This window comes from Triplophysa rosa, linkage group LG8 (genome assembly GCF_024868665.1).
Source record: "Triplophysa rosa linkage group LG8, Trosa_1v2, whole genome shotgun sequence".
NCBI classification, from domain to species: domain Eukaryota; kingdom Metazoa; phylum Chordata; class Actinopteri; order Cypriniformes; family Nemacheilidae; genus Triplophysa; species Triplophysa rosa.
In genome coordinates this window covers 15,661,128-15,687,189 of record NC_079897.1, presented here as the reverse complement: position 1 = coordinate 15,687,189, position 26,062 = coordinate 15,661,128, and the positions used below count along the sequence as shown (strand labels likewise).

General features: G+C 38.7%; 1 protein-coding gene across 5 annotated transcripts in view; it reads left to right on the top strand.

Moving 5' to 3' along the window:
- Positions 1 to 26,062, top strand: part of myh14 (myosin, heavy chain 14, non-muscle) — a 32,303-nt gene extending 6,241 nt beyond the window's left edge. Inside the window, exons 4-44 of one of the 5 annotated variants that reach the window (XM_057339452.1) lie at positions 639 to 795; positions 1,367 to 1,394; positions 1,873 to 1,990; positions 2,977 to 3,024; positions 3,293 to 3,304; positions 3,732 to 3,824; positions 3,911 to 3,974; positions 4,573 to 4,671; positions 4,776 to 4,919; positions 5,014 to 5,228; positions 6,181 to 6,333; positions 6,422 to 6,595; positions 6,722 to 6,895; positions 7,669 to 7,783; positions 8,125 to 8,196; positions 9,335 to 9,540; positions 9,623 to 9,744; positions 9,853 to 9,922; positions 10,090 to 10,250; positions 10,327 to 10,435; positions 11,328 to 11,459; positions 11,575 to 11,781; positions 11,864 to 12,001; positions 12,093 to 12,216; positions 12,392 to 12,563; positions 12,653 to 12,865; positions 13,757 to 13,901; positions 14,063 to 14,269; positions 14,403 to 14,507; positions 14,761 to 14,913; positions 16,036 to 16,284; positions 16,629 to 16,841; positions 16,919 to 17,131; positions 17,246 to 17,407; positions 18,003 to 18,131; positions 18,208 to 18,296; positions 19,196 to 19,319; positions 19,402 to 19,610; positions 19,946 to 20,054; positions 20,840 to 21,012; positions 22,590 to 26,062. In XM_057339452.1, coding sequence (XP_057195435.1) covers positions 639 to 795; positions 1,367 to 1,394; positions 1,873 to 1,990; positions 2,977 to 3,024; positions 3,293 to 3,304; positions 3,732 to 3,824; positions 3,911 to 3,974; positions 4,573 to 4,671; positions 4,776 to 4,919; positions 5,014 to 5,228; positions 6,181 to 6,333; positions 6,422 to 6,595; positions 6,722 to 6,895; positions 7,669 to 7,783; positions 8,125 to 8,196; positions 9,335 to 9,540; positions 9,623 to 9,744; positions 9,853 to 9,922; positions 10,090 to 10,250; positions 10,327 to 10,435; positions 11,328 to 11,459; positions 11,575 to 11,781; positions 11,864 to 12,001; positions 12,093 to 12,216; positions 12,392 to 12,563; positions 12,653 to 12,865; positions 13,757 to 13,901; positions 14,063 to 14,269; positions 14,403 to 14,507; positions 14,761 to 14,913; positions 16,036 to 16,284; positions 16,629 to 16,841; positions 16,919 to 17,131; positions 17,246 to 17,407; positions 18,003 to 18,131; positions 18,208 to 18,296; positions 19,196 to 19,319; positions 19,402 to 19,610; positions 19,946 to 20,054; positions 20,840 to 21,012; positions 22,590 to 22,779 — 5,790 coding nt within the window. In that variant the 3' untranslated portion in view covers positions 22,780 to 26,062. The remainder of the gene's footprint in view (positions 1 to 638; positions 796 to 1,366; positions 1,395 to 1,872; positions 1,991 to 2,976; positions 3,025 to 3,292; positions 3,305 to 3,731; positions 3,825 to 3,910; positions 3,975 to 4,572; positions 4,672 to 4,775; positions 4,920 to 5,013; positions 5,229 to 6,180; positions 6,334 to 6,421; positions 6,596 to 6,721; positions 6,896 to 7,668; positions 7,784 to 8,124; positions 8,197 to 9,334; positions 9,541 to 9,622; positions 9,745 to 9,852; positions 9,923 to 10,089; positions 10,251 to 10,326; positions 10,436 to 11,327; positions 11,460 to 11,574; positions 11,782 to 11,863; positions 12,002 to 12,092; positions 12,217 to 12,391; positions 12,564 to 12,652; positions 12,866 to 13,756; positions 13,902 to 14,062; positions 14,270 to 14,402; positions 14,508 to 14,760; positions 14,914 to 16,035; positions 16,285 to 16,628; positions 16,842 to 16,918; positions 17,132 to 17,245; positions 17,408 to 18,002; positions 18,132 to 18,207; positions 18,297 to 19,195; positions 19,320 to 19,401; positions 19,611 to 19,945; positions 20,055 to 20,839; positions 21,013 to 22,589) is intronic. The other 4 variants (XM_057339453.1, XM_057339455.1, XM_057339454.1 and 1 more) reach the window with 4 other exon arrangements.

The following is a 26,062-nucleotide window of genomic DNA, read 5'->3' as shown; positions in this document are numbered from 1 at the left end:
TTAGATGAGTTTCCTCACCTCATTCAGTCTGACTTATTCACCTGACTGTGCACATCACATGAGTGTGTGGGGGGGGGTTGTCTCTGAGTAAGCGAGCAGGATAGCGTTACATGCACACGCATACACGTGTTTATTCATTACTAGTTTAGCGCTCAAATTTCTGCTCCGGTTTCATGCAGAATGCAGTCAGGCAAGTGCAAACACACATGCACATTCATACACACACAAGACCAAGGGCCCTTATTCATAATAGATCCGTCAACGGTTACTGTCTGAGTTACTTGAGCCCAGTATTTACTACATTCGATTTGGTCCAATGAACAAGTTGAAATAAAGGCATACAATCGATCCAGTATGTGTAAAAAGCATAAGAAATTCAGTTTTTGTGAGTGTGTGCTGAATTTGCAGAACTTGCTTTATATTTGTGCTATTTGCCACAATGCTGTTTTAAACATATACAAAATGCTGCTTATGAATATGTAGAAAAAAATGTGGCATCTCAAACTTTTGGGTTAGTTCTTGTACTTTTAATCATTTTTTCTAGTTGTTGTAGCAGTAGGAGACTTCTTGACAGGTTTGCCATACAACATCATTATTTCCGACTGTTTGAACTCTTGTGTTTGTGTGTGATTTCACAGACGTACTCCGGTCTGTTTTGTGTGGTGATAAACCCCTATAAGAACCTGCCCATCTATACAGAATCCATTATTGAGATGTATCGTGGGAAGAAAAGGCATGAGATGCCGCCTCATATCTATGCCATATCAGAGGCAGCCTACAGGAGCATGCTGCAAGGTACCATGGCAACCAACTAACCTGCTGTAGGGTGCTTCAGTGTTTGTGAATTTATTCACACACCTCTGCATCAAGCCGTTTTTCATTTTCTGATAAAGGTCGATCATTGCCCAGGCATGACTGAGAAACTGAAATTGATCATAGTCAGTGGGTTTTCAGATCGCTTTCTAAAAGTATTTGTCTATGGCATTATGTATATGTTGTTCATAACAGACAGGTGATTTACTGGCAGTGTTATTAAAACTTAAAAACATTATAGGACGATGATGAGATAAACTGGACGATGATGAGATAAACTATTCATTTAAAGTTTTGTTTAATTGGTGTTAAAAATACAGGTTTGATGACTTTATAAACGCCCTTAATGTAATTAAATGTAATTGAACTTAAAGTATATATGTAAATGGAACTGAATGTGTTGAATTATGTATTTATATGATTTATTCTCAAAGCAAGTTTATGAGATGTTTCATCTTATTCTTTTAAGTTTTCGTATTTATAAAATCATTGCAAACAATGACTGTAATTTATGCACATGTCCTTTTTCGCATGTCTTGTTTTCTTCACACAGACAGAGAAGATCAAGCCATCCTGTGCACGTGAGTATCACGCGAAGCTTGTGACCACATGTTTGAGTATAACTACGTTTTTGTGGAAATATAAAGTTAAAGACTTCAGAACTGTTTGGTAGCTCATCCAGAGCATCAAACGAGCATTCTGTAGAGTTTATAAAAAAATTAAACATTTAATATGAGAAAATGAGGAATGCTGGTGTTGAGTTGGCTCTCTATCTTATTAGACACAGAGTTGCATAATACGGCTAAAGTTTATTGGTTCCTCAAACCTGACATAGCTAAACATCCAAACAGGTTTTTCTACAGGTCTTCATTTTTTGCCTGTTTACTTACATGTGTTGCCATTTGTTTCAGATGTATTTTGTGTTGTGTGTAGTCTGAAGGGGAAGTATATTCAGTCTTTTCATCTCCTGATTGTTCGAATACCTTGCGGTTTGAACCTGTTTTTACAGACGGCCGTGTCTGTGGTGTGTTTATTTGTTCTGTTTGTGTGTGTGTTAAGAGGGGAGTCTGGTGCAGGAAAGACTGAGAACACTAAAAAAGTGATTCAGTATTTGGCACATGTGGCGTCTTCACACAAGTCTGGCACACTGGGTCGATCTAAAGACAGCGCTCTTCAGGTGAGAACAAAAACCATCAGAAGGAGACAAAAACAACTGTTCTCTTAAAGGAACAGTTTACCCCAAAATAAAAATTCTTAATTTACTCACCCATAGGTTGGTCCAAATCTGTATACATTCATTTGTTACGATAAACACAGAGAAAGATGTTTGGAAGAATGCTTGTAATTCTTGGCCCCCATTGAGTATCATACAACACATTTTCAACACAAAAGAAGATATTTTGAAAAATGTAGGAAAACAGACAGTTCTAGGGCACTTTTGACTATCATTGTAATTTGTCCTACTGTGGTAGTTAATGGTGGCCAAGAAGTGTTTGGTTACAGGCATTCTTTCAAATATCTTTCTCTGTGTTCATCAGAACAAAGAAATTTATACAGATTTGGAACAACTCGAGGGTGAGTAAACGTTGACAGAATTATAATTTTTTTGGGTCTCTTTAGGTCAGCCCATGCACACAGTCCATTTTTTTCCTTTGCTTCCTAAAGTTCTACAATTTCATTACAAAGCTCAACAATAAGGATTTGAATAGAATTTTACTTGTAATAAAATTACTTAAATTTTCTACAATTTCTTAACTGACCCCACTTAAAAATAATAATAAAAATAATAATTATTTTTTATTATTTCTAACCCTATATTTTTTAAATTTGACGAAAAAAATATATATATTAAATTTTATTAACATTTTTGTTAAATTTGCATAGATAACCTGAACTCCATGACCACATGTCATGTGACAGTCCTGTCAACTCTCCCAAAACCTTATTGTTGAGCATTGGCGTAAATGCTGGTGTATCTATGTTGGTGTATCTAGGCTATAAGCAAACAAAACCCGACAACTAAATTCATTTCCATCTTATTCTCTTAACGTTATAATTTCGTCTCTTCTCGCCCGCTCTGTTCTCTCGCTTTCCTGGGTCCTGCTGTTTCTTTATGCTTTTCTCTTCTGCTCCCACGCTCTTTTCCTCCGCTCTGTGCTGAAGATGGACGGCACGCGGTCTCTGGGTCGAGGCAGCAGTGCTGTGAACAGGGTGAGTGAGGGCTGATCTCTTCATAACACTCACGTGCGTGGTTTACCTCACAGGAGGACGTTCAGCGACTCTAATACATGTCCTGGCACTTTAATCTCATGATTGTGTGATGTATCATATGTCTAATAAATGTGTGTGGATGTATTTGTGTTGTGGTTGTTTGTTAACATGTTTTCATGTTTTGGCTCATCTATATGTTATTTTCTGTTTTTATCCCCTGTGTGTCCTGTATGTTCGTTCCATCTCTCTCTTTTCTGTGGACTAACAGACTGTGCAGTTTGTGAGTACGGCCTGCATATGACTTTATACATTGTAGTGCTCTAATGCTTCCACTGTGGGCGCTCTATGCATATGAAAGCTTTGCTGTGCTATTGTATGACCCACATAGACCGTAGAAGTCTATATGTGTGAGAGCAAAACCTCAACGCTTAGACAGAGGTTGTTAACCTACACGGATTGTTTTTTCAGCTATAGGCTTTTGCTCAGCTATGTGTGTGTGAATGTGCGTGTGCGTGTCTGATCCAGGTTCAATTTTAGTACAAACTTGTAAGCATGTATATGTTTGTGACAGAATGTGAGTGTTTGGCTTCACTCCCTTATTGTGAAAAAATCATTTCACATGCTGATGCTGAGTTTTCCTCTCTGAGGTGCATTGTGGGTAATATTTGAACTGCAGTGATGTGCTGTTCTTTCTGTCCTTTGTCTAGGGGGAACTAGAGAGACAATTACTGCAAGCTAATCCCATTCTTGAGGCCTTTGGCAACGCAAAGACTGTCAAAAACGACAACTCTTCCAGATTTGTAAGCTCAGCTTCATAATATTTATCACAAGAAGTCATGTTTGATTTCAAAAACTTTGACATGTTTATTTTTGATTTTTTTTTTAGGGGAAATTCATCAGGATCAATTTTGATGTTGCTGGATATATTGTTGGTGCTAACATTGAGACTTGTATCCAAACAATTGATGAATTAAACTTCACAATAATACACATACAGTACACAAAACTAAGACACCATTCCAAATTTTCATTTAATCACCATTTCTAGATGTATTGTGGCCATTCCAGTCAGTGTCTGTTGAAATTCAACAAAATCAAACCTCAGGCATGACAAAGTCATCCGACAGCAATGTGAAAGACTGACAGCATGACAAGACACATGGAAACTGTGATAAAAATCCAGCAACAATACATGTACAAATATTACTGTTGCATTGCTTAAGTGAATATGAACTTGTTTTCTTTGCAGTAGGTATTTGAGGTCTGAAAAATATAGAGCATCTTTTCTGTTTTCATTTTCTGCAAATATTTTTACAGTATAATTTCTACAATAAATTATTAGAAATTTGGGAGAAATATTGTTAGCAGTTCACAGAATGAAACCAAAATGCTAAAGAAGTAAATTCAAAAAAGCAGAAAATAGTCTTCAAATAGTCTCTTCATTTCTCCTGCGGCTGCGTGTTTTATTCCGTAAAACATATAAAGATAGGCAGAGGTGCGTCCTGCCTTTGTGCAAGTACATTTTTCTTTAACCCGAGTGTGTATCAGATCTCCTGGAGAAGTCTCGAGCCATTCGCCAGGCTAAAGAGGAGCGAACCTTCCATATCTTCTACCAGTTCCTCTCTGGAGCTTCTGAAACCATCAGAAGTCAGTAGATAGTTAAACACACACACATCTCTCAAACTCTGTCATTTTTTGGGGGTCTGTAAAGTTTAACTTAACATTTTCATTTATTTTTGCTCATTCTGTAGAGGAGCTTCTGCTGGGCAGTGCGGATCAGTACCGCTTCCTGTGTGGGGGCTCACTACCTGTTACTGGTCAGAGTGACTCTGAAAACTTCACACAGACGATGGACTCTATGACCATCATGGGCTTCAGCAGTGAAGAGTCCATCTGTAAGAGGAAATATATAAGGCACCAGTGATTCATATTTAAAAAAATATCTGAATTGAGATTATGAGAAGAAAAATAATGTCTTGGTTTTTTCAGCGATGTTAAAGGTGATCTCTGCAGTGCTGCAATTTGGCAACATCACGTTTCAAAAAGAGAAAAACACAGATCAGGCCTCAATGCCAGACGACACAGCAGCTCAGAAACTCTGCCACCTGCTGGGCATCAGCGTGCTGGAGTTCAGCCGAGCCATTCTCACTCCTCGCATCAAAGTGGGACGGGAGTACGTCCAAAAGGCCCAGACCAAGCAGCAGGTGTGTGTGTATGTGTTTTTTGTGGGTTCATGTAAGTGCTTTTAAATGCTCCAGATGTGCTGCTTCTACCTTGGAATAATGCAATAAAGCATCAACAAATACGCAAGGCTGCATGGTCAGGCGAGAGTTTGCCCAGAACAGTTTCATTCCGCCAACCTTAATTAAATATTGCTATTGTTTAAATATTTGACGACAGTGGTCCTGACAGAAATTGGACGACACAGCATCTCAATACTCTTGGTTTTAAAGGGGTCATATGGCGCGAATACGTGTTTTTCTGTGTCTTTGGTGTGTTATAAGTTGCCCATGCATGTATTAGACATGAAAATTGCAAAAATTAAAGTGTCGGAACAAAAGATGCATTCTATCTAAAAGCGAATGCTCACCCAGACCTGCCTGAAACGCCTCGTGTAACGTGTATGTTCGTCAGTTCGTGGTATGATTTGACTGAGACCGCCCAAATGTATACGCAAGTAAGGTGGGCGTACCTGTCAGTACAATTGCTTTGGAACCTGATGTTCCAAATATGGTAAGAGGCGTTATATTTCCGTCACACGCGTGCAGTATTCGACCAATCACTACGCTCTGGTTAACTGGCTAATAATACAACACCTCGCTTTTCAGAGCGATGAGCTTTGTAAAAAAATCTGCGCGTTTCAGAGAGGCGGGGCAAAGAGGAGATACAAACATGCACGGTATGTGAAAAATACAGCGTTTTTGAACCTTAAATCGTGTGTACACATTGCATTACATCTAAAACAAACGATAATATTTGTTTTGGTCGTGTCATATGACCCCTTTAATTTCTGATGCAATTATGCTGGCTAGCCTGTCCACTGTGAAATCTCACTGGTCCAAATTCCTGCCTTACAGCTGAATGTTAAGTTTAAATGTCTTTTGATTGGCTGATTTTAAGAGAAAGCTAATTTTTCTCATGTGTTATTCTGCTCAGGCTGATTTTGCAGTGGAGGCTTTGGCGAAGGCCACGTACGAGCGTCTTTTCCGTTGGCTGGTGCACCGGATCAACAAAGCGCTGGACCGCAGACAGAGACAGGGAGCTTCATTCATCGGCATCCTGGACATCGCTGGATTCGAGATCTTCCAGGTGGGTGAGCTGACCAGAGGGTCTTAACAGCTGTTTATTATTTATCTGATACATAAATTAACGTCTCTTGTGCTTTCTGTCTCTGTAGCTGAACTCTTTCGAACAGTTATGTATCAATTACACCAATGAGAAGCTGCAGCAGCTCTTCAATCACACCATGTTTGTGCTGGAACAAGAGGAGTACCAGCGTGAGGGCATCGAGTGGAACTTCATTGACTTCGGTCTGGATCTTCAGCCCTGTATCGACCTCATCGAGAGACCGGTCAGTGTATTATGTGTGTGTAGATCTTCATGCATATCATGGAGAGCCAGGTTCTCACTAGCAGTCCCATTAGCTGTTCATTAGTAGTTTTATTAACTGTATGTTGCTGATTGGATGGTTCTGCAGGCCCATCCTCCTGGTGTGCTGGCATTGTTGGATGAAGAGTGTTGGTTTCCAAGGGCGACGGATCGCTCATTTGTGGACAAGCTCTCAGCCGAGCAGGGTTCACATCCGAAGTTCATGCGGCCGCGGCAGATCAAAGAAGAGGCTGATTTCTCCATCGTACACTATGCTGGCAAGGTTAGAGAAACTTTTCCATTCATTTTGTCTTTTGAAGTCAATGTGAAATCTAAATAATTTACCCTATTTTTTAGGATGCATTTTCACAATACTAAATAGTGCATGTTTTTTTAATTTTATTTTATGAGGATCTATTGACAGAAATGCAACATAATATACATAACTATGTGTTCAGAGGTGTATAAAGAGCTTACATAATGAAGCGTTATGTTTTTATTACCTTAGAATGAGCTATTTCTATCTACATACGACGGTCCCCTTACATGTAGTTCACCATGTTGTTTCTACAGTAGCCCTAAATGTACAAACTGCTCTACAGAGCGTTTCGTAAATACATTATTATCTTAGTCCTCTCTCAGCCTCTGTATTGCTTCGAAAGCGGAGGTGGAGTGAGCTGTTGGTTGCAATTCGCAACCTCACCGCTAGATGCCGCTAAAATCACACAATGGTCTTTTATAGCTGCTGTCTGTAACTTTTGCCTCTCTATCCCCATCTCTGTTTGATACATTAAATTGCAGGAAACCTTACATTTATTTACATGTGAGTCAAATGACAGCTTGTATTCAACAGCTTATCTTATTCAATTTTATAAGCTTACCATTGCGAATCGCAAGGATTCAATAACTAATTTATTTTTATTGTATTTCAATTTATTTTAACCAAAAAATTGCAGATTGTATCTATAAAAACACATTTAAAATGAAGTAAACATATACTGGCTTGTGAATGTTATTGACCTAAGAAATTTCTTTATTTCTCTTCATCTTGTTCAGGTGGATTATAAGGCAGATGAATGGTTGGTAAAGAACATGGATCCTTTGAATGATAATGTTGCATCTCTCCTGCATCAGTCATCTGATCCCTTCATCTCTGAGCTCTGGAGAGAGGGTGTGTAAAAACCATGCGTATAAGGTGTGATTAAACAGGCTGGTGTATGAAAAATCAGTTTTAGGGATATTTTTACTTTTTGATATTTAATTCGTACTGACCAGGTCAGTGAAACGTCACAGTAAAAATATATGATGATTAAATAATCGCTTGCCATTTAGTATTAAACAATGATTAAAAATCATTAATCAAATTAATATTCATATTTTACCTTATTACTAATATTTAACTTTGTAATATATTGCAGACTAATACTTTGCTTGTGATCTCTCCTTCTCTCTCTCCCTTTCACCTCTCCTCCTCTTTCGTCTCTCCTCTTCCCTCCTCTAATCTCCTGTTAGATATTCAAACTCTTCCTCGTGTGTACTTTTTTGACTCCTATGCCACAATGCAAACCAATGGCTCTGACAGCAGTAGGTTTTGCTTGCTCGTCTTTTATTTAACCTCTCCAGCAGTTACCAACTCACCCTCTTGTGTCAGAACTGTGTGTCCATTAGAAAGTCCTCATTCTTAGTAGTTTGCCTTCTCTATTTCATCACATTTTGATGTGATGTGTGTTGTAGCGGAGTAGTATGTGTAGTTTGTTTAACGAGTTGGTTAAAAATTGTAGTTACATTTCATTTTAGATGGTGTGATCTGACGTTTATGCTCCTTAAGGCATTTTCTTCTTAAAGGGATAGTTCACCCAAAAATGAAAATTCTGTCATCATTTACTTTGCCTCTTGTCATTCCAAACCTGTATGACTTTCTTTTTTCTGCAGAACACAAAAGAAGATATTTTGAAGAATGTTGGTAACCGAACAACAGCGGTACCCATTGACTTGCATTGGTGTCTAAACAATAGAAGTGAATGGGTACGCCATTGTTAGATTATCAATGTTCTTTAAAATATCTTTTTCAGAAGAAAGAAATTCATACAGGTTTAAAAAGACAAGACGGGTAAGTAAATGAAGACAGAATTGTCATTTTGGGTGATCTATCACTTTAAAGCATTTGTATTGTAAATGTCAACTGCACTCACAGAATTGATTTCTGTTTGGCCAATGTAAGACAAAAATTGATCCTAACATGAAAGTATAACATTATCATTCAAAAATCATAGAAATGTCATGAGACATGTTGACTTTGGCCTAAACAGAACCCGATTCTGTAGATTCTAGCTACTTTGTATCTATAACAACAGTGATATGCGTCTGAAATCGCCTACTTTAATAACTAGTATGTGCAAAGTATGTAATGAGTAGTATGTCCCAAACCTCAGTATGCAAGAAAAACTTTAAGTGAGAAATGTCTGGAGGGTCTACGCTGAGACTTCTCAGTATGCATCGGATGGATACTTTTGTATCCCATGAGGCCACGGGAGCTGAGGAGCCAAATTCTAAAAGTTACAGTAATAAATGACAAATACCTGTGAAAGAAACTTTTGCTGATTTATCAGTCAAGAGAAAGGTACTTCATTTAATTCACTCACTGTCACAGTATGTGATTTCAGACGCAGAGCACAGTTAAAACATTATCACATTCTAACACTTTTTTTTTTGTGCCGGTTAGTGGAGAGGATTGTGGGTCTGGATCAGGTGTCGTCTGGTGAGAGCAGTGGACCAGTGAATTTTGGAGCAGCTGGGCTCAAGACGAAGAAGGGCATGTTCCGCACAGTGGGCCAACTCTACAAAGAGTCCCTCACTAAACTAATGGCCACCCTCCGTAACACCAACCCCAACTTCCTGCGCTGCATCATCCCCAACCACGAGAAACGAGTAAGACAGAACGACATATAACATAAATAAATATTTATAAATAACTGAAATGGCTCTTTAATTGTTCTTTGAATTGAAACAGGCAGGAAAATTGAGTCCTCATCTGGTTCTGGATCAGTTGAGGTGTAATGGAGTCCTGGAGGGGATCAGGATTTGCAGACAGGGCTTCCCCAACCGCATCCCATTTCAGGAGTTCAGACAGAGGTGTGTGTCAAAATATAGCAGCTCTTTACATTTTAAGCTTCTTTTACTTTTACACTACATGTATGGATGATGTATGTTACAATTTATAATATAATATCTGTCTTTCAGGTACGAGATCTTGACTCCAAATGCAATTCCTCGAACCTTCATGGATGGGAAACAGGCGAGTGAGCTCATGGTAAGTGGCCCAAACTTAAATCTTTTTGACTGATGGTTCATAATGTTAGAGATTTGCAGAGATTCATAGAGATTTGGGGATAGGTGTGTCTAGGTGTCTCACCTAGACACCCTTTCATTGTCGTCTCAAACTTGTCGACACTCTTCTAACATTGTTACTGTTCTCAGATAAGCGCTCTGGAGCTGGACAGGAATCTTTTCCGGGTGGGACAGAGTAAAGTGTTCTTCCGTGCTGGAGTTCTGGCTCATCTAGAGGAAGAACGAGACCTGAAGATCACCGACACCATCATCCGCTTTCAGAGCGCTGCCCGTGGATACCTCGCCAGGAGGTAAACATCTGCGCGTGTGTGTGTGTGTGGTAGGTCAGCGCTTACGTGTGTGTGTTAATGATGTGTGTTTCTGCAGGGCGTTCCATAAGAAACAGCAGCAGCTCAGCGCTCTGCGAGTGATGCAGAGAAACTGTGCAGCGTACCTGAAGCTCAGAAACTGGCAGTGGTGGAGACTCTTTACCAAGGTAATACACGGCTCTCCCAAGGCCTGACAGCAACATAGAGATTTATCAGCTAAAACCGTATATATCTTCACTAAACTAATAACCCTACTAAAAAAGAACCTCAGAAACCAAATAGAAACCATCACAGAAATTCTAATGGTTTCCATTCAAAAATACCATTTCGAACCATTAGCTTTTTTCGTTTAAACCATTACAAAATTCTTTTTTGTAGTGTGTTTTGGGCATTATACCAGTAGGATTAATCTGCCAGAACACCCCACCAATACAATCCACCAATACATTTTCTGTTGCGTTTTGGGCAGGGTTCTATTGTTTTTTCAGCAGGGAAGTGTGAGCACAGGACCGAGGCAAGACACAATTTTATGAAATGATCATTATGTCCCAATACCAGCATACTTAACTTTTCTACTACATACTGCAGATGGTGTTCTTACCCAGAGGAAAATATTATTTTACAGAGGTTGCTTTTTCATAGCTCAGGAAATCCGATGGCATTGTCCGTTGTGTTAAGTTTCAGCTTAGTCTCCGATTTTTTAGTCACTCCAAAAATTGCTTGGGAGAAATGAAAATCGTAAAAAGTAAGCTTCAAAATGAATAAGACTGCATAGGTAAAATAATCTTGTGAGAAATGTTTGTAGATTGTTGAGATTTCTCTTGAAATTCACATCTGAGATTTTCTTCTGAGAAATATTTGAGATGCGGGAGCAAACGTTTTCATGTGCTGTCCGTTTAATCTCGTTGAAGAAATGATTGAGATATTAAAGAGATCTCTAAAGAAGATCTGTCATTTTTCTTTCTTATGGGTACTCATCATCACAAAAGTACATGATCCTAGTGTGCGTGCATGTATTTTATGTTAATTTGTCTTTTTGACCTTTGACCTCTCGCGCAGGTCAAACCCTTGCTGCAGGTGACCCGACAGGATGAGGAGATTCAAGCTCGTGAAGCACAGCTTCAGAAAGCCAAAGATAACCTCAGCAAAATGGAGCTTGATTTCACTGAACTGGACAGAAAAAATCAGCAGGTGCATTCATCATTGCTCTCTTTCTGAGGTTTCATAAGATTTTGTTGCACTTGTTGGTATATGTAATAAACAAATGTTTGATTTCATATTCATCCGATGTCTTTCTCATCGACAGCTGTTGGAGGAGAAGTCTGTGCTCACCGACCAGCTCCAGGCGGAGGCGGAGTTATTCGCAGAAGCAGAAGAAATGAGAGCGCGGCTGGCCAATCGCAAACAGGAGCTTGAGGATGTGTTAGGAGAGCTGGAGACCCGATTGGAGGAGGAAGAAGAGAGGACTCTCCAGCTGACCAATGAGAAGAAGAGAATGCAGCAGCATGTGCAGGTGAGGAAGAGTGTGTAGCGTTAGAGGTCCAGTATGATTGAAGATCTTCTGTCAACAACATCTTGGTGTTTCTAACTCTCAGGATCTAGAGGAGCAGCTAGAGGAGGAAGAGGGGACACGCCAGCGCCTCCAGCTGGAGAAGGTCACGCTGGAAAGCAAAGTGAAGAATCTGGAGACCGAGACCTTGATGCTGAGAGAGCAGAGGGACCGATTAAGCAAAGTAGTTAAAGAGACTAGTTGAATTTAATCCATCTGAATAAACTCAGTTTAGCAGTTTACATTGGTTTTGTTAATCTCTTTTGCTCTGTCAGGAGAAGAAACAGCTGGAAGAGAGACTGAATGAGGTGACAGATCAACTCACAGAGGAAGAGGAGAAGGTGAAGAGTCTCAACAAGCTGAAAAACAAACAGGAAGCTGTCCTTGCTGATTTAGAAGGTAACTGTCAAACTCACCCTGGTGGACTGAAGCGGTATTGCTGGGGCTGTGGGTTAGGCTGAATTAAAGTTTTGACATATTTAATAAAAACATTGCTATATTTAATGAATTCTCCTCTGTTTCTCTCCAATGCTTTAATGTAAACAAAACCAAAACATCTCTTTCTGTTTCTCAGAGCGTCTGAAGAGGGAGGAGCAGGGTCGTCTGGAGCAGGAGAAATGGAAGAGACGGATGGAAGCAGAAGCAGTGGAGGCTCAGGAGCAGATGTCTGACTTTAGTCTGCTCTCCACAGAGCTGAGAAACAGTTTGAGCCAGAGAGAGAAAGAGATCACCACACTACAGACACGGTACACACTGAATAATCTAGGCTGCCGCTATAAAGTAACACTAATGAAACATAAGATTCAGAACGGCGTCTCTTCTCTGTGTCTGTCAGGTTGGAGGAGGAGGGCGCGCGGCGTGCGGAGGCTCAGCGAGCTCTTAGGGAGGCCATGTCTCAGGTCTCTGAGCTCAAAGAGGAGGTGGACAATGAACGAGGGATGAGGGAGAGAGCTGAGAAACAGAGGAGAGATCTGGGGGAGGAGTTAGAAGCTCTAAGGACCGAACTAGAAGATACACTGGACACTACAGCTGCTCAACAAGAGCTCAGGTGTGTGTGTGTGTGTGTGTGTGTGTGTGTGTGTGTGTGCGCGCGTGCGCGTGCGCGTGCGTGTGCGTGTGCGTGTGTGTGTGTGTGTGTGTGTGTGTGTGTGCGTGTGCGTGTGCGTGTGTGTGTTTAGATCCTACCACAAAACATGCCCCAGTCAATTGATTTTTGTTACAAAAATAATATAAATTAAATGTATTTAGATTAAATCTTACAATTTAATGTAAGATTACCCGAAATGTAGGGAACTATTTCTCAAATTCAATTTATTTTCATTCAAGTGGTCTCATTGTCATGTATTCAAATGTTATGTGGTTCGATTTGATTTAATAGGAATTCAATAAGTTATGGTTATTATCACAGTATGTTAAATCCAGTCTAAATTTTGTGTAAATATGAAATATTATAATGTTTAAAAAATAAAATCACACTAAAAAGCGACAACAATTGTATTTAGTTTTTAGCAGAAGCATTTAGTAACCTTTAAGAAATAATATAAAGTGTTTAAAAATATATATAAAAAAAGATAAATTATGAAATGTAAATCTTTCAACCTCAATTGATTTTACTCTATCCATTGACTTTAAAGAATTAATATTAATTCAAGTGCTCACTAAAAAATTACATTCAAGTTTAAGCTTTTATCAGACGCTTTTATCCAAAGAGACTTACAAAAATAAGAAAAACAAGGTGATTAGTCTTAAGGGTGCCATAACATGAAAAGTGCTATGCAAAGTTTCAACAATGAAAAGAAAAAATAATTTTATAATTTTATAATAAATATAATTATAAATCATTTTTAATAAAGAATGAGTGTTCTTTGCAAGTGTTCCCAGAAGTGGTGTGTTTTTAGCTGTTTTAATATTTTATATTTTACCCTGTTTGTGTGTGCAGGTCTCGACGTGAGGCTGAATTAGGAGAGCTCCAGAGGTGTTTAGAGGATGAGACCCGTCGTCATGAAGCCCAGCTCTCAGAGCTCCGCATCAAACACACTGCTTCCATCGACTCCCTGCAGGAGCAGCTAGATAACTCCAAAAGAGTGAGTCTCTGTGTGTGTGTGTGTGTGCGTGCGTGCGTGCGTGCGTGCGTGTGTGTGTGTGTGTGTGTGTGTGCGTGTGTGTGTCTACAAGTTACTGTTACACTGCCGGTTACACGTCTCCGTGCTTCAGCTCAGCTGTGTTTATTCGTGTGCGTCCACAGTCACGTCAGTCTCTGGACAAGGCCAAGGCTGTCCTGGAGGAGGAGCGCATGAACCTGAGCGCCGAGCTGAAGACTCTACAGGGGGGAAGGATGGAGAGTGAGAGGGGCAGAAAGAGAGCGGAAGGACAGTTACAGGAACTGACCGCACGCCTCTCACAGGCCGAGAGGGAGAGAGAGGAAAGAGAGGAGCGAATCAGTAAACTACAGGTATGAATGAAAAAGCAAATAGGCCTGAATAGAGTTCATTTGTAGGCAAGACTGTGTTCCCTTGTGAATAATTACATAAGAACTAAAGTTGAGGATGTTGGGAAACTCAAATCTCCCTCTCTCTCTCTCTTAGTCGGAGCTTGAGTCTCTGTCTAGTTCTCTCTCCTCATCTGACTCCAAATCTCATCGTCTAAGTAAGGAGGTCAGCAGTCTGGAGAGTCAACTTCATGATGTTCAGGTAACTTTGTGTGTGCGTATGCAAATGTGTATGTTTTATTTGACTATTTTCCACTATTTGTTATTAGGCTCATGGGGCTAAATTGAAGAGCTTTTGAAACACTTGACACATCACTAATTCACGATTGGATGAATGCACAGCATATAACCCGCCAAGAGATTCTCCACTCATACTGGCTGTTGTTCTATTTTAAAGTGTCTTTGAATGGAATGGCCTCTTTATTTCAATACGCTAAATGTGCGTCCCGCTTTAGGAGCTCCTGCAGGAGGAGACAAGGCAGAAGCTGGCTTTGGGCTCGCGCGTGCGCGCTCTCGAGGAGGAAAAAGCAGGGCTGATGGAGAGGGTAGAGGAGGAGGAGGAGAAGACCAGAGAGCTCACACGTCAGATTCAGAACCACATGCAGCAGGTACACACACACACACTGTGATCGGTTCACTCCAAATGGAGTAAATGGAAACATGTCCAAATAGATCAAGATGGAAAAGTGTCAGTTTATCTATATTAAAGCAATTTCATTTTTCCAAAGAACACACATACTGAGAAAAAAAGTATAGCTTGAATGCTCTGAATAGTCCTTTTAAATTTTTTAGCTGCACTCAGTTACATTATGCCTCTATTATTATCATGCCTAAACAGTTTTAAACAAATGTCAATTCAATAAATCACTACGAATAGGCTCTTCCTGTTTATCACAAAAATGTACTCCTTGTTACTCAAAAGGCACTGACTGCAGCTGTAATGTGTCAGAGGAGAACTGGCCCTCCCGGCTGAGGCTGGTTTCTCCCAAGTTTTTTCATCATTGGAGTTTTGGTTCTTTGCCACTGTTGCCGTGTTGGCTTGCTCAGCGGGAGACTGCCGTAAATTCCGTTAACATTGCTTTTATTAGGAAATGTTCATCTTCTGTGTTTCATTTGTCATGTAAGGCCCGATTCACATTTTGCGTCTTTTCCGTGCGCATATTCGTTATTTTAAATGTAGACGCGCGGCAGCCGCGCGGAAATAGGGGCGACGCGCTCTTTTTTTTCAGGAGCGTCGGCGCCGCATCGAGATGAAAAATCTTAACTTTTCAGAAAGGCGCAAGTGCACCGCAGGTCATGTGACAAGAACCAACCAGCCAATATAGACAAGTTCAATGAAAATGGAGACACAGATGATCACAGCATAACTAAATCTAGTAGCAGAGTTATTGCGAGGTATTTTCAGTGCATGTAATCCATATATCCTTTGTTTATACCTCCTCGTCTCAACGGCTATCGTGGCCCATGGTTGCTTAGCGATGACAGATGCCAGGAGAGCGCAAAGTCCAGGCGCTTTGGAAAAAAAGGAGAACACAGTGCAGCTCGCGTTTTCCGCGCGGTTTTAGACGCGACATGTGAATCGAGCCTAAAGCTGCTTTGAAACAAGGCGACTTTGTTAAAAGCGCTATATAAATAAACTTGCCTGGACTTGATTTATAACGTGTCTGCCAAATGCATAAATGAAGTTGAAATGTTGAAATGTATTAATTTCCTAACTTGTGTCTGTGCAGCTGGCTGATCTAAAGAGGCAGATGGAGGAGGTGAATGCAGCAGTGGAGGCCGGGGAGGAGACCAGGAGAAAGATGCAGAGAGAGCTGGAGAATGCCACACAGAGAGAGAGAGCCAAAGAGGAGGAGAAAGAACGTGTGGAGCGACAGAAAGAGCGCTTGAGAGAAGAAATAGAAGACATGACCATCGCTCTGCAGAGAGAGAGACAGAACTGCACTGCTCTGGAGAAGAGACAAAAGAAGTTTGATCAGGTGGGATAAAGAAGGAAAAGATGGATGGATGAATGAAAATGTATTCAAATTTATTTATATACTTTACCAACCTGTATGACTTTCGTTTGTCGGTGGAACACAATAAAGATACAACATTGGCCCCCATTGACTTCCACTGTATGGACACAAAACCACTAACACATTTCTTAAAGTATCTTCTTTTGTGTTCCACAGAAGAAAGAACCATACAGGTTTTAAACAACATGATGGTGAATAAATGACAGAATTCTTAGTTGAACTGTCCCTTTAATAGAATGTGCAAATGAATTAATGGATGATTGTGTGAATGTATTGACGACTCTTTGTCCTTGACCTTTGATCAGTGTCTGGCAGAAGAAAAGGCAGTAAGCGCTCGGCTGCTAGAGGAACGAGACCGAGCGGAAGCAGAAAGCCGAGAGAAAGAGACACGCTTCCTGTCTCTCTCCAGAGCGCTGCAGGAAGCCACAGAGCAAAGAGATGAACTGGAGAGAACCAATAAGCAGCTTCGCCTTGAGATGGAACAGCTGGTCAACGCCCAGGATGATGTGGGCAAAAATGTACGGCTTGGTTTTAATTTGCTATCAATTTATATTCTGTAATGTGTGGGAAGTGATCAGTGAACAAACGTCCTCAGGTTCATGAGCTGGAACGGTCTCGACGGGCTTTGGAAACGGAAGCTCAGTCTCTAAAAGAACAAACCCAGGAGCTGGAGGATGAGCTGACCGAGGCAGAGAACGCTCGCCTGAGACTGGAGGTCACCCTTCAGGCACTTAGAGCCCAGTTTGAGAGGGAGATCAGCACTAAAGAGGAGAAAGGAGAAGAGAAGAGGCGAGCGCTCAACAAACAGGTAGAATGAAGCAGTGGAGGAATGACATCATATCTGATACCTAATACGATTTCGGTGTCTTTTTCTTTCTGCGCTTGAACTTCAATTTCAGTCTTTTTCTTTGGTCGTGTGCAGGTACGCGAGCTGGAAGTGATGCTCGAGGAAGAGAAGACACAGAGAGCTCAGGCGCTGACGGTCAAGAAACAGCTGGAGACAGAGCTGCAGGAGGCGGAGGCTCAGGTGGAAGCAGCCAATCGGAGCCGAGAGGAGGCAGTTCGGCAGATGAAGCGTCTCCAGGTTTGTCAGATTGAAATGTTTGTGGCAGACAGTGTTGGGTGTAACTAGTTACTAAGTAATTAGTTACTGTAATTTAATTACTTTTCCCTTGAAAAAGTAAAGTAAGGGATTACTCTTATTTTTTCTGTAATTTAATTACAGTTACTTTTGATGTAATTAAACTAAATACTTTGTGTAATATGTGTGTGTGCAGAAGAGGAATTTACATCAAAATTCAAAGTCTAACTTTAAAATCCGTGCTTTAATGTATAATTCTCACATTTGTAATTAATAATAATACTTTATGTAGTTTTATATTATTTATTTGAATGAATTAAAAGAGCCGTTTCATGTCTATCCTTGAATCACTTAACTCATCAAGGTTGATGTAGGATATAGAAAGTAATTAGTAATAAGTAATTAAATACTTTTTGAAGGAGTAACTTGTACAGTAATCTAATTACATTATTGAATATGTAATTAGTAACTAGTAATTAATTACTTTTTCAGAGTAACTTACCCAACACTGGTGGCAGAGAGTTGTGATGTCACACGTTTTAAATATTTACCACAGACAATTATGCCTTTTCTTCTCTGTTAACTTCCCACCCATCAGACTCAGTTGAAGGAACTTTTGCGTGAGCTGGATGAGACCAAGTTGGCGCGAGATGAGATTGTCGCCCAGGCAAAGGACAGCGAGAAACGTCTGCAGGTTCTGGAGGCTGAACTAGTGCAGTTAACAGAGGTTTGTTATCCCACATGTGAGGACTCGATAAGAGAGATTTGTTGCTATTTGCTCTTATGTTCTGCCCTTCTCTTAGGATCTGGCTGTGTCTGAGAGACAACGCAGACAAGCCCAGCAGGAGAGAGATGAGATATCAGAAGAAATCGTCAATACCGCGAATGGAAAGTTAGTATTTATATGTGTGTGTGTTGAGGTTATGTGCTCCTCTGGAGGTACATTGTGTTTCAACAAAGAAGATTAATTGAATATCCAATACTGAATACCGTTTACTTGTGTAGTAAAATTGGTGGAAACAACATTTAATATTGAGGTTAACAAAGTAGGATATATTGATTCATTTTCTATATTCTGGATTTGACTGGAGGAGTCTAATATAATTATAATCTGGAAATTTTTCCCACTCGTGTACAAGCAGAGAAGGATTAGATTTTGTTACAGATTATGGTAACACTTTACATTAAGGTACCCTTTATAAAGCATTTATAAATGTGTTCATTAATGATTAATAAGTCATTTACAAATGCATTATGAAGCAGTTATAACTGCATGAATAAAAAGAGGGATTCTAACGAAATACCTGCCAAATAGTGAGCCATTTTTAACTCACATGTTATAAATGCTTATTAAATGTATTTATTCATTATTTATTTGACTCGAAAGCAGATTCATTATTATCTTGGTGTTGTTTGCGATATAGGCCATCAGACTGGACACTGTAGGGTGTTATGTTGTTTTTCTTATACCTGCTCACTATTTGGCAGGTATTTCGTTAGAATCCCCCGTTTTATTCATGCAGTTATAACTGCTTTATAATGCATTTGTAAATGACTTATTAATCATTAATGAACACATTTATAAATGCTTCATAAAGGGTACCTTAATGTAAAGTGTTACCAAGATGATGAAAACAAATTGAATATGCACTGTCAGATCACATGCATTAACATTACAGATTCTTTTTAAGTCAATTTTTTGTCAATTCAATTCAATTTCATTTAAATAGCTTTACAATGTTGCATTGTTTCAAAGCAGCTTTACTCATCATGATGTCGTTTTCATTGTAGATCAGCACTGTTTGATGAGAAGCGGCGTTTGGAGGCGAGGATCGCTCAGCTGGAGGAAGAACTAGAGGAGGAACAGAGTAATGCAGAACTACTGGCTGAGAGGCAGAGGAAGAATGCCTTACAGGTGCCAATAAACACACACTATACTGTCCTACACCAACCCACAGAGATGGAGATAGAGCGTGTGACATCTCTGCTTCTGTTAGGTCGAGACGCTCACCGTTCAGCTGTCTGGAGAGAGGACCCTGGCTCAGAAGAGCGATAGTGCACGTGAGACCCTCGAGAGGCAGAATAAAGAGCTGAAGACTCGTCTCAGTGAGCTGGAGGGGGCTGTGAAGGGAAAACATCGACTCAGTGTCGCCGCCCTGGAGGCCAAGATAGAATCAATGGAAGAACAACTGGAGCAAGAGAGACAGTGAGAAAACAGGGCCATATATACAAATTATACAAATGCAAAAAAACCATATAATTTGTTTATTAATTTAAAAATAAAATCATTCATAAGAATTTTTTTTAATTTGAGAACAGACTGCAGAGGGATGAGTGAAACGGTTGCCTATTGTTTGGAATTATTACCAATAAATATTTGACCATAGAATGGAATAATTGACCAATCAAAATCATTTATTCCAGAGAGTCTTAAAAAGACTAAATTTCAAGATTATTCATTCACAGTGAAATACATCAGTAATGTGTTTTCGTTTTTCCTGTTGGATGTGATCTCACCCTTTCATCTGTGTCTCTCCCCAGAGAAAGAACTGCCGCCAATAAACTGGTGAGAAAAACAGAGAAGAAACTAAAAGAGGTTGTGATACAGGTGGAAGATGAAAGAAGACACGCAGATCAGTACAGAGAACAGGTGCTCCTCAACATCTCCTCTCTCTTTAGCTGCATACATTCTAGAAGTATAGAGTGGGGTTCAGAAGTGTCAAACCACAATAAAGATCTGGTTTTCAAAATCGGATTTAAACCTGCCAGTAATCTGAAAGTTTTAAGATTTTAGCATTTTAAAACAGAAATGTTATGTCACATTTAATTATTACTTTTATAAATGTAATTATTACTTTTAATTATTAATCATTTATCATGTGAATTTTTCACAGAGGGTCTTAGATGTTCAGACCCCACTCAGAGAGTTCTTTCAAGTAATTGTCTGTAAACAATTTTTTTGCGAGTTTTAAACTTAGAACCAAATCAGCCAATCCTATTAATTTGGTTACAATTTTGATTTATAGCAAAAAAGGATCAGATTTTTTTATTTATATGGTATATATGATTTATAGCTATTTTCCTCACCTTGTCTACTCCGTGATTTCAAAGTAATGCATTGTAATGATTTTAGATCACGTATACTCTAGTTGTTTACATTTCCACGGTTATCAAAAATGTATTAATTAAAAGACTTGTCGCACCCCATGCGAAAGTCTTTTAATTAAAAAGTTTTGATATTTTGGGAGCTTTGCTGTGCCGACTTTATATACAATTCTTTATTCGTTTTTTTGGTCGAGCACCCACTTGAGGTTGATGTGTGCTTTTGTCTTCTTTTTACACTTCCACGGTAATGGCAACTTTGCCTCTCTCTAAAAGATGTAGTACAGCAGGAACTCTTTAAACAAACACATTTTTTTTCTCATCTCTGTGCAGCTGGATAAATCTATGGGTCGTCTCCGTCAGCTAAAGAGGCAGTTAGAGGAGGTGGAGGAGGAGAACTCTCGTTCCAATGCCCTGCGCAGGAAACTGCAGCGAGAGCTGGAGGAGATGAGTGACAGCATGCAGAGCATGAACCGCGAACTCAACTCACTACGATCTCAACTCAGGTATACACACAGTCACCTGCTTACAACTGTGAGCTGTGCCGTTTCACATTTTACAAGAGGGTGAGAGGCGTTTACCCATAAACCCACTGAAACATAAACCCATTCACATGTGAACAATCCATTTCATGTTGTATTGTATGTGCATGTTTCATTCACCCATCGACTCGTGTGTCCATCCATATGTGTGTGTTTGTCTTCTAAATCCATTCAGCATCAGCGAACTCCAGAAGTCAGAACAGTAGGTTTATTTCATGTGTATGTGTGTGTTTGAGAGAGAGTTAAGTGTGAAATTGTGTTTTGTGTTTCTGTCCCCTCTTGATTCTGATGGTGTGTAGAGGTGCTCTGGAAGATTAGAGAGTTTTTCTGTCCTTTGTATCTTATTTATTAAAGCACAGATTCTGCTGTTGATTCTGAAATCTAGAATTGAATTGTGGGTCACTTCTTGTCTTTAGACAGTGTAGTTCTTCACTAATCCCAGGCTCATAGAGTTCAGAGATTTATCTCTTTCAGTTTGCTTTTGCTTAGTTCAGTGGTTCTCAAACTGGGATATGCGTAAAATGCTTTTATACATGATAAAAATTTAAAATGCAGTGTTGGCTTGCTCACCGGGAGACTGCATTTATTTATTTATTAGATATTATTTATTAGAATGATCTTGCTTGGTCTATAAACACCATGCACTGTGCTGTGTTTTACCTTTCTGTGTTTTTCTTATTTGCTCCTGTAAAGCTGCTTTGGAACAATGCACATTGTGAAAAGCGCTATATAAATAAAATTGAATTGAATTGAAAATGCTATATACATGATAAACAACTTCATAATTCAAAATATTTGTGCAATATTATATATAGTTATATGCACATGTTGATTTGTCATTGGATGATCGTAGCTCATGTGTAACATAGCAACAGCACAAATGTAGAGCGGGAACAGGCTACTCGTGTTATTTTATTTCATCTTCTCATAATTCTGCTACATGAGTAATAAATACATTCACAGAACAATAACTGCAGTTAATTGTATTAATTTATTTGGTACTTCATCTGAGTTTGAGAACCACTGATCTAGTTGATATACAGAAAAGTGGCCCCTCAAAGTATTTTGGACTTGTGTTTATATCTTAAAGTGTTAAAAATTATTGCTGTCAAATCGATTAATGATTATCGATTCCAAAATAAATGTTTGTGTTTATATTTCTTCATTTATACACATAAATATACACACCATACACGCATATATTATATAAACACAAACATTTATTTTGGAATCATTAATCAATTATTTCATTTGACAGCACTAGTATTAATATAATAACATTTCCACTAAGCATCCACCAAAACGATGAGTTGGGCAATAATCATTAAAATAATGTCTGCAAAAAGTTGGTTTTATGAAGTTTTATGAAAACCTTTTTACCTCTTTGCCACTTTAATATTTTATTTTGAATTCAATGATATTCAAACATTGTGTCATAAGTGTGTTTACAAGTATCCAAATATATTTTGAGGCCACTGTAAATGTATATTATACAGTATGTTGTGTATGAACTGCATATTAACATGTTTTCTGTTTCTCAGGCGAGCTCCGCTCGCTCTCTCGGTGCGTGCTGGCCGCAGGGCTCTGGTGGATGATCTCTCTCAGGAGAACTCAGATTCTGAGGATCCAGGTGCTTCTCCCACCCCGTCCAGCGGCCCGCCGGGTACCCCCACACCCTCAGACAACGCCCTGGGCCCTCCGCCCCCCTACAGCCTAACAGACGCTGAATGAGACAGGGACTGCTTGAAAGACAGACTGATTAACTGAGTTAACACACATAGCTTTGCAATCATCCACCGTGCAGTCACACTGACAACAAAACAACTTGGAGATAGGTTCAAATTGATTTGAATGAACTGACGAATTAGCATGTATGATGGAAAATAACTTATTCAGTGCTCTTATAGTACTATTTAAAGCAACGAAGCAGTTCCAACAACTGCAGTTTTTTAAGTAAGAGAAAAACTACATTTCCCAGAATTCTTTGGGAACTAGAAGTACTGTGTATTGGCATAGCCTCATATCCGTGCAGTATATCAGGCTAGTTGTGGCAAAATCACGATGGCCACTTCTAGCTCTCTATCGATGAAAAGCCATGTGTTTAAGAGAATTTTGCATGTTGATGGCAATCAGATGAAAACGCCATTAGGTGTTGCACAGATGATCCATATCAACAGATTCGGACTAAAATCCTTTACATCAGCTGTGCTAGCACAAGCCATTGAACGTTTCTCTCTCTCACTCCGATTTCATTTATTAAGCAATTGAATAACCTCTCTTTGCTATTTTAAAATATCTGTGTTTTAAAATTTTAGAAATGATAGCACTGTTTCATATGAATACTTTTAATCAGATGTGATTTGGCATAGGCCTATACAAACATCAAGCTATGGTAAAACAAAGACCGAAAGTGAGAAAGAGAAAAATGGCTTTTTTATTAGATGAATACGCTACAAGTTTCATTCATCCATGCTAGCTTTTATATCTTAGCCATAACCTGATCTCAGAGATGATGAGAGCAGAATAGAAAGTAAAATATACAAAACAAACAAATAAATCCTGGCGAAAAACTAAAAAACAGCCAAAGCTGACGGATTTCACTTCCATGTAGATTTAGCAGTAAAAGTTTCTAGACCTTTTAAATGGACCCGCTGTAATGTCATTATAACATTAGTAGTTTCTGTTCAAGTTCCTGAAGTTCGGCGTCTGACGTCTGGATGCAAACATTACCTAGTTAGCTCTAAAGAGAAAGCGTTTGTTGGAGTGACATATATAGGTAGTTAGGATTTATTTATTTACAGTATGTCTTAACACATCAGCTCCAGTTTGAAACTACTGTCATTTTTATCAGTTAAGAAAATTCCAGTATTTATTTAGTTTTGTATGATTTTTGTGTCAGCACATACTGTAGACATGTCATGGTTTCGGTGAAACAGGACAAAGTTAAAGAGATTGCAAGTGTACGGTTGGGGAATATCAGTCAAGGACACTGGATAAAAAAAAATTTCTTCGATGTGCTGCATTGAGCCTCAAAGGACAACAATCTTGAGAACATAACACATCTGTAAACGCATATATGATGAGTACAGAATAAGAGGTCTGTTATGAAGATTTTCTTTGTCATTGTGTGCACTTGAACATATTATGTTTTTTTCCCGAGGGTTAAAGGCTGCTACTTAATTATCTTTTTTGTTTGTTTGTTTTTGAATGTGGTAAATGTTTATGGATCAAAGCTTTTATGTTGAGCACAATTTGGGGCATATGGATGACTAAAGGGACATTTTTGTAGTTGTGTGCATCATGTCAACAGTACCTGTAGTTCGGGCAAGCCGCAAATGTGAAGAAAGAACAAACATTATCTGAAAAATAAAACGAAAATGAAGTAATAAGACGGACATTTTAAATTTGACATCCTTCTTATCAACCCACTTATCAGACCACATTAAACGTGTAGTTGTTGAATTTGTTAGAATTCTTTTCTTTAAAAATTTTTTTTGTCAAATTCTTTCTTTACTGCATGTATGTTACTAAAAATTAATTTTATAGATTTTGTATTATTAGGATCATTTTTATACATTGCTTCTGTTCTCACACACTTACTAGTGTTATTCCTTTAATGTTTGTGTAGCAGTGTTAAACTGTACATGATCATTGTATTTCTACATGCTAGTATTAGAACAAGTTTCAGACCTGTTCAACTACTGAACCTCAAATATTAGGGAATGTTAGAAGTATTCAAGACTGATATCTGTAAATCGCTAAGCAGGGTTTTCATGTCAGATTCTGTTGTGTCTTTAACTGGTTATGTGGATTACACCTTTAAACATGAATTGTTTAACTTGCCCCAGTAATGTTTTATTTTTTTAAATTTGGTGTTATAAAATGTCAATCCCCAAAATCAAGATATTGTTATGCAACGTAAAGTGTTTAAAAGGAGACAACCTTGCTGTTAGACAGACAGCATCAAAGAAGCCAAGACCACCGTGAACCTCCACCAATTCTACTTATTTGTCTTAAAACATTTTCCTAAATTATAGCAACACTGTAAAACTTTGCTGTAATTTCGCAGCAGGTTTGCCAGTAACTTGCTGTAGATTTATTGTACAATTTTGTTTTAAGCATGAACTTACCTAGTTTATTTATTTTTCTTTCATAAAACAAGACTAAATATCTTGGGTCACTTTTCTTGTTAAATAAACGTATCGTAATTTAAGTTTTCAATATTTTTACAGAAAACAAGAGAAAAATGCTTAGGAAGAATGTCATTTTTTGCAGTGTTGCTGTGCTAATGCCAGTCTCTTCTTGCTCATTTTGAATCTCAAAAGTCAAAGTGTTTTAATTTTGATTAAAGTAATTGAAAACAGTACTAATTGGAAAGTATATTAAGTAGTAATTAAATCTACAGTAAGTTACCTGTAAACCTGCTGTAAAAACTACAGCAAAGTTTTACAGTGAACCTTTAATTTCTTTGACTATTTGCCTTTCAACTCAGCATTGCTGCTAAGATTCAATCTGAAACCCAGTTATTGTTCTCAAATTCCAAAATGTGTCTTTAATTAGAGGTCTTGTTATACTCGACCTGTGCTTCATAACACAGCTTTGAACCAGTGTAAATGCTGTGGACACGAGTAGAAAATATGTAAGGATCACAACCCCAGTGAAGATGGGTTTATGAAGAGGATTGTGTGTTGTCTTTTTGCATCTGTGGAACTTGAATTTTTAATCATGTTGTTTAGTTGACTTTTTTGTTTATTTTGCTATAATGATCAGATAAGACTGGGGTGAATTTTAATATACCATTGTTTTTTAAATCAGTGTGGTTTATTTTTACCTCTTTAAAATGCACATACACACGCAACTGTTCACCTTCAACATGCTGAATAACAAAATTCAGAAACATTACACAATTTACATCATTTATTGACATAATTCATTTTTCAACACAGATGAGAACATTTCACAGAAATGGTGAATAAAATCACATCACAGTTTTACAACTCAAGATACAATAAAA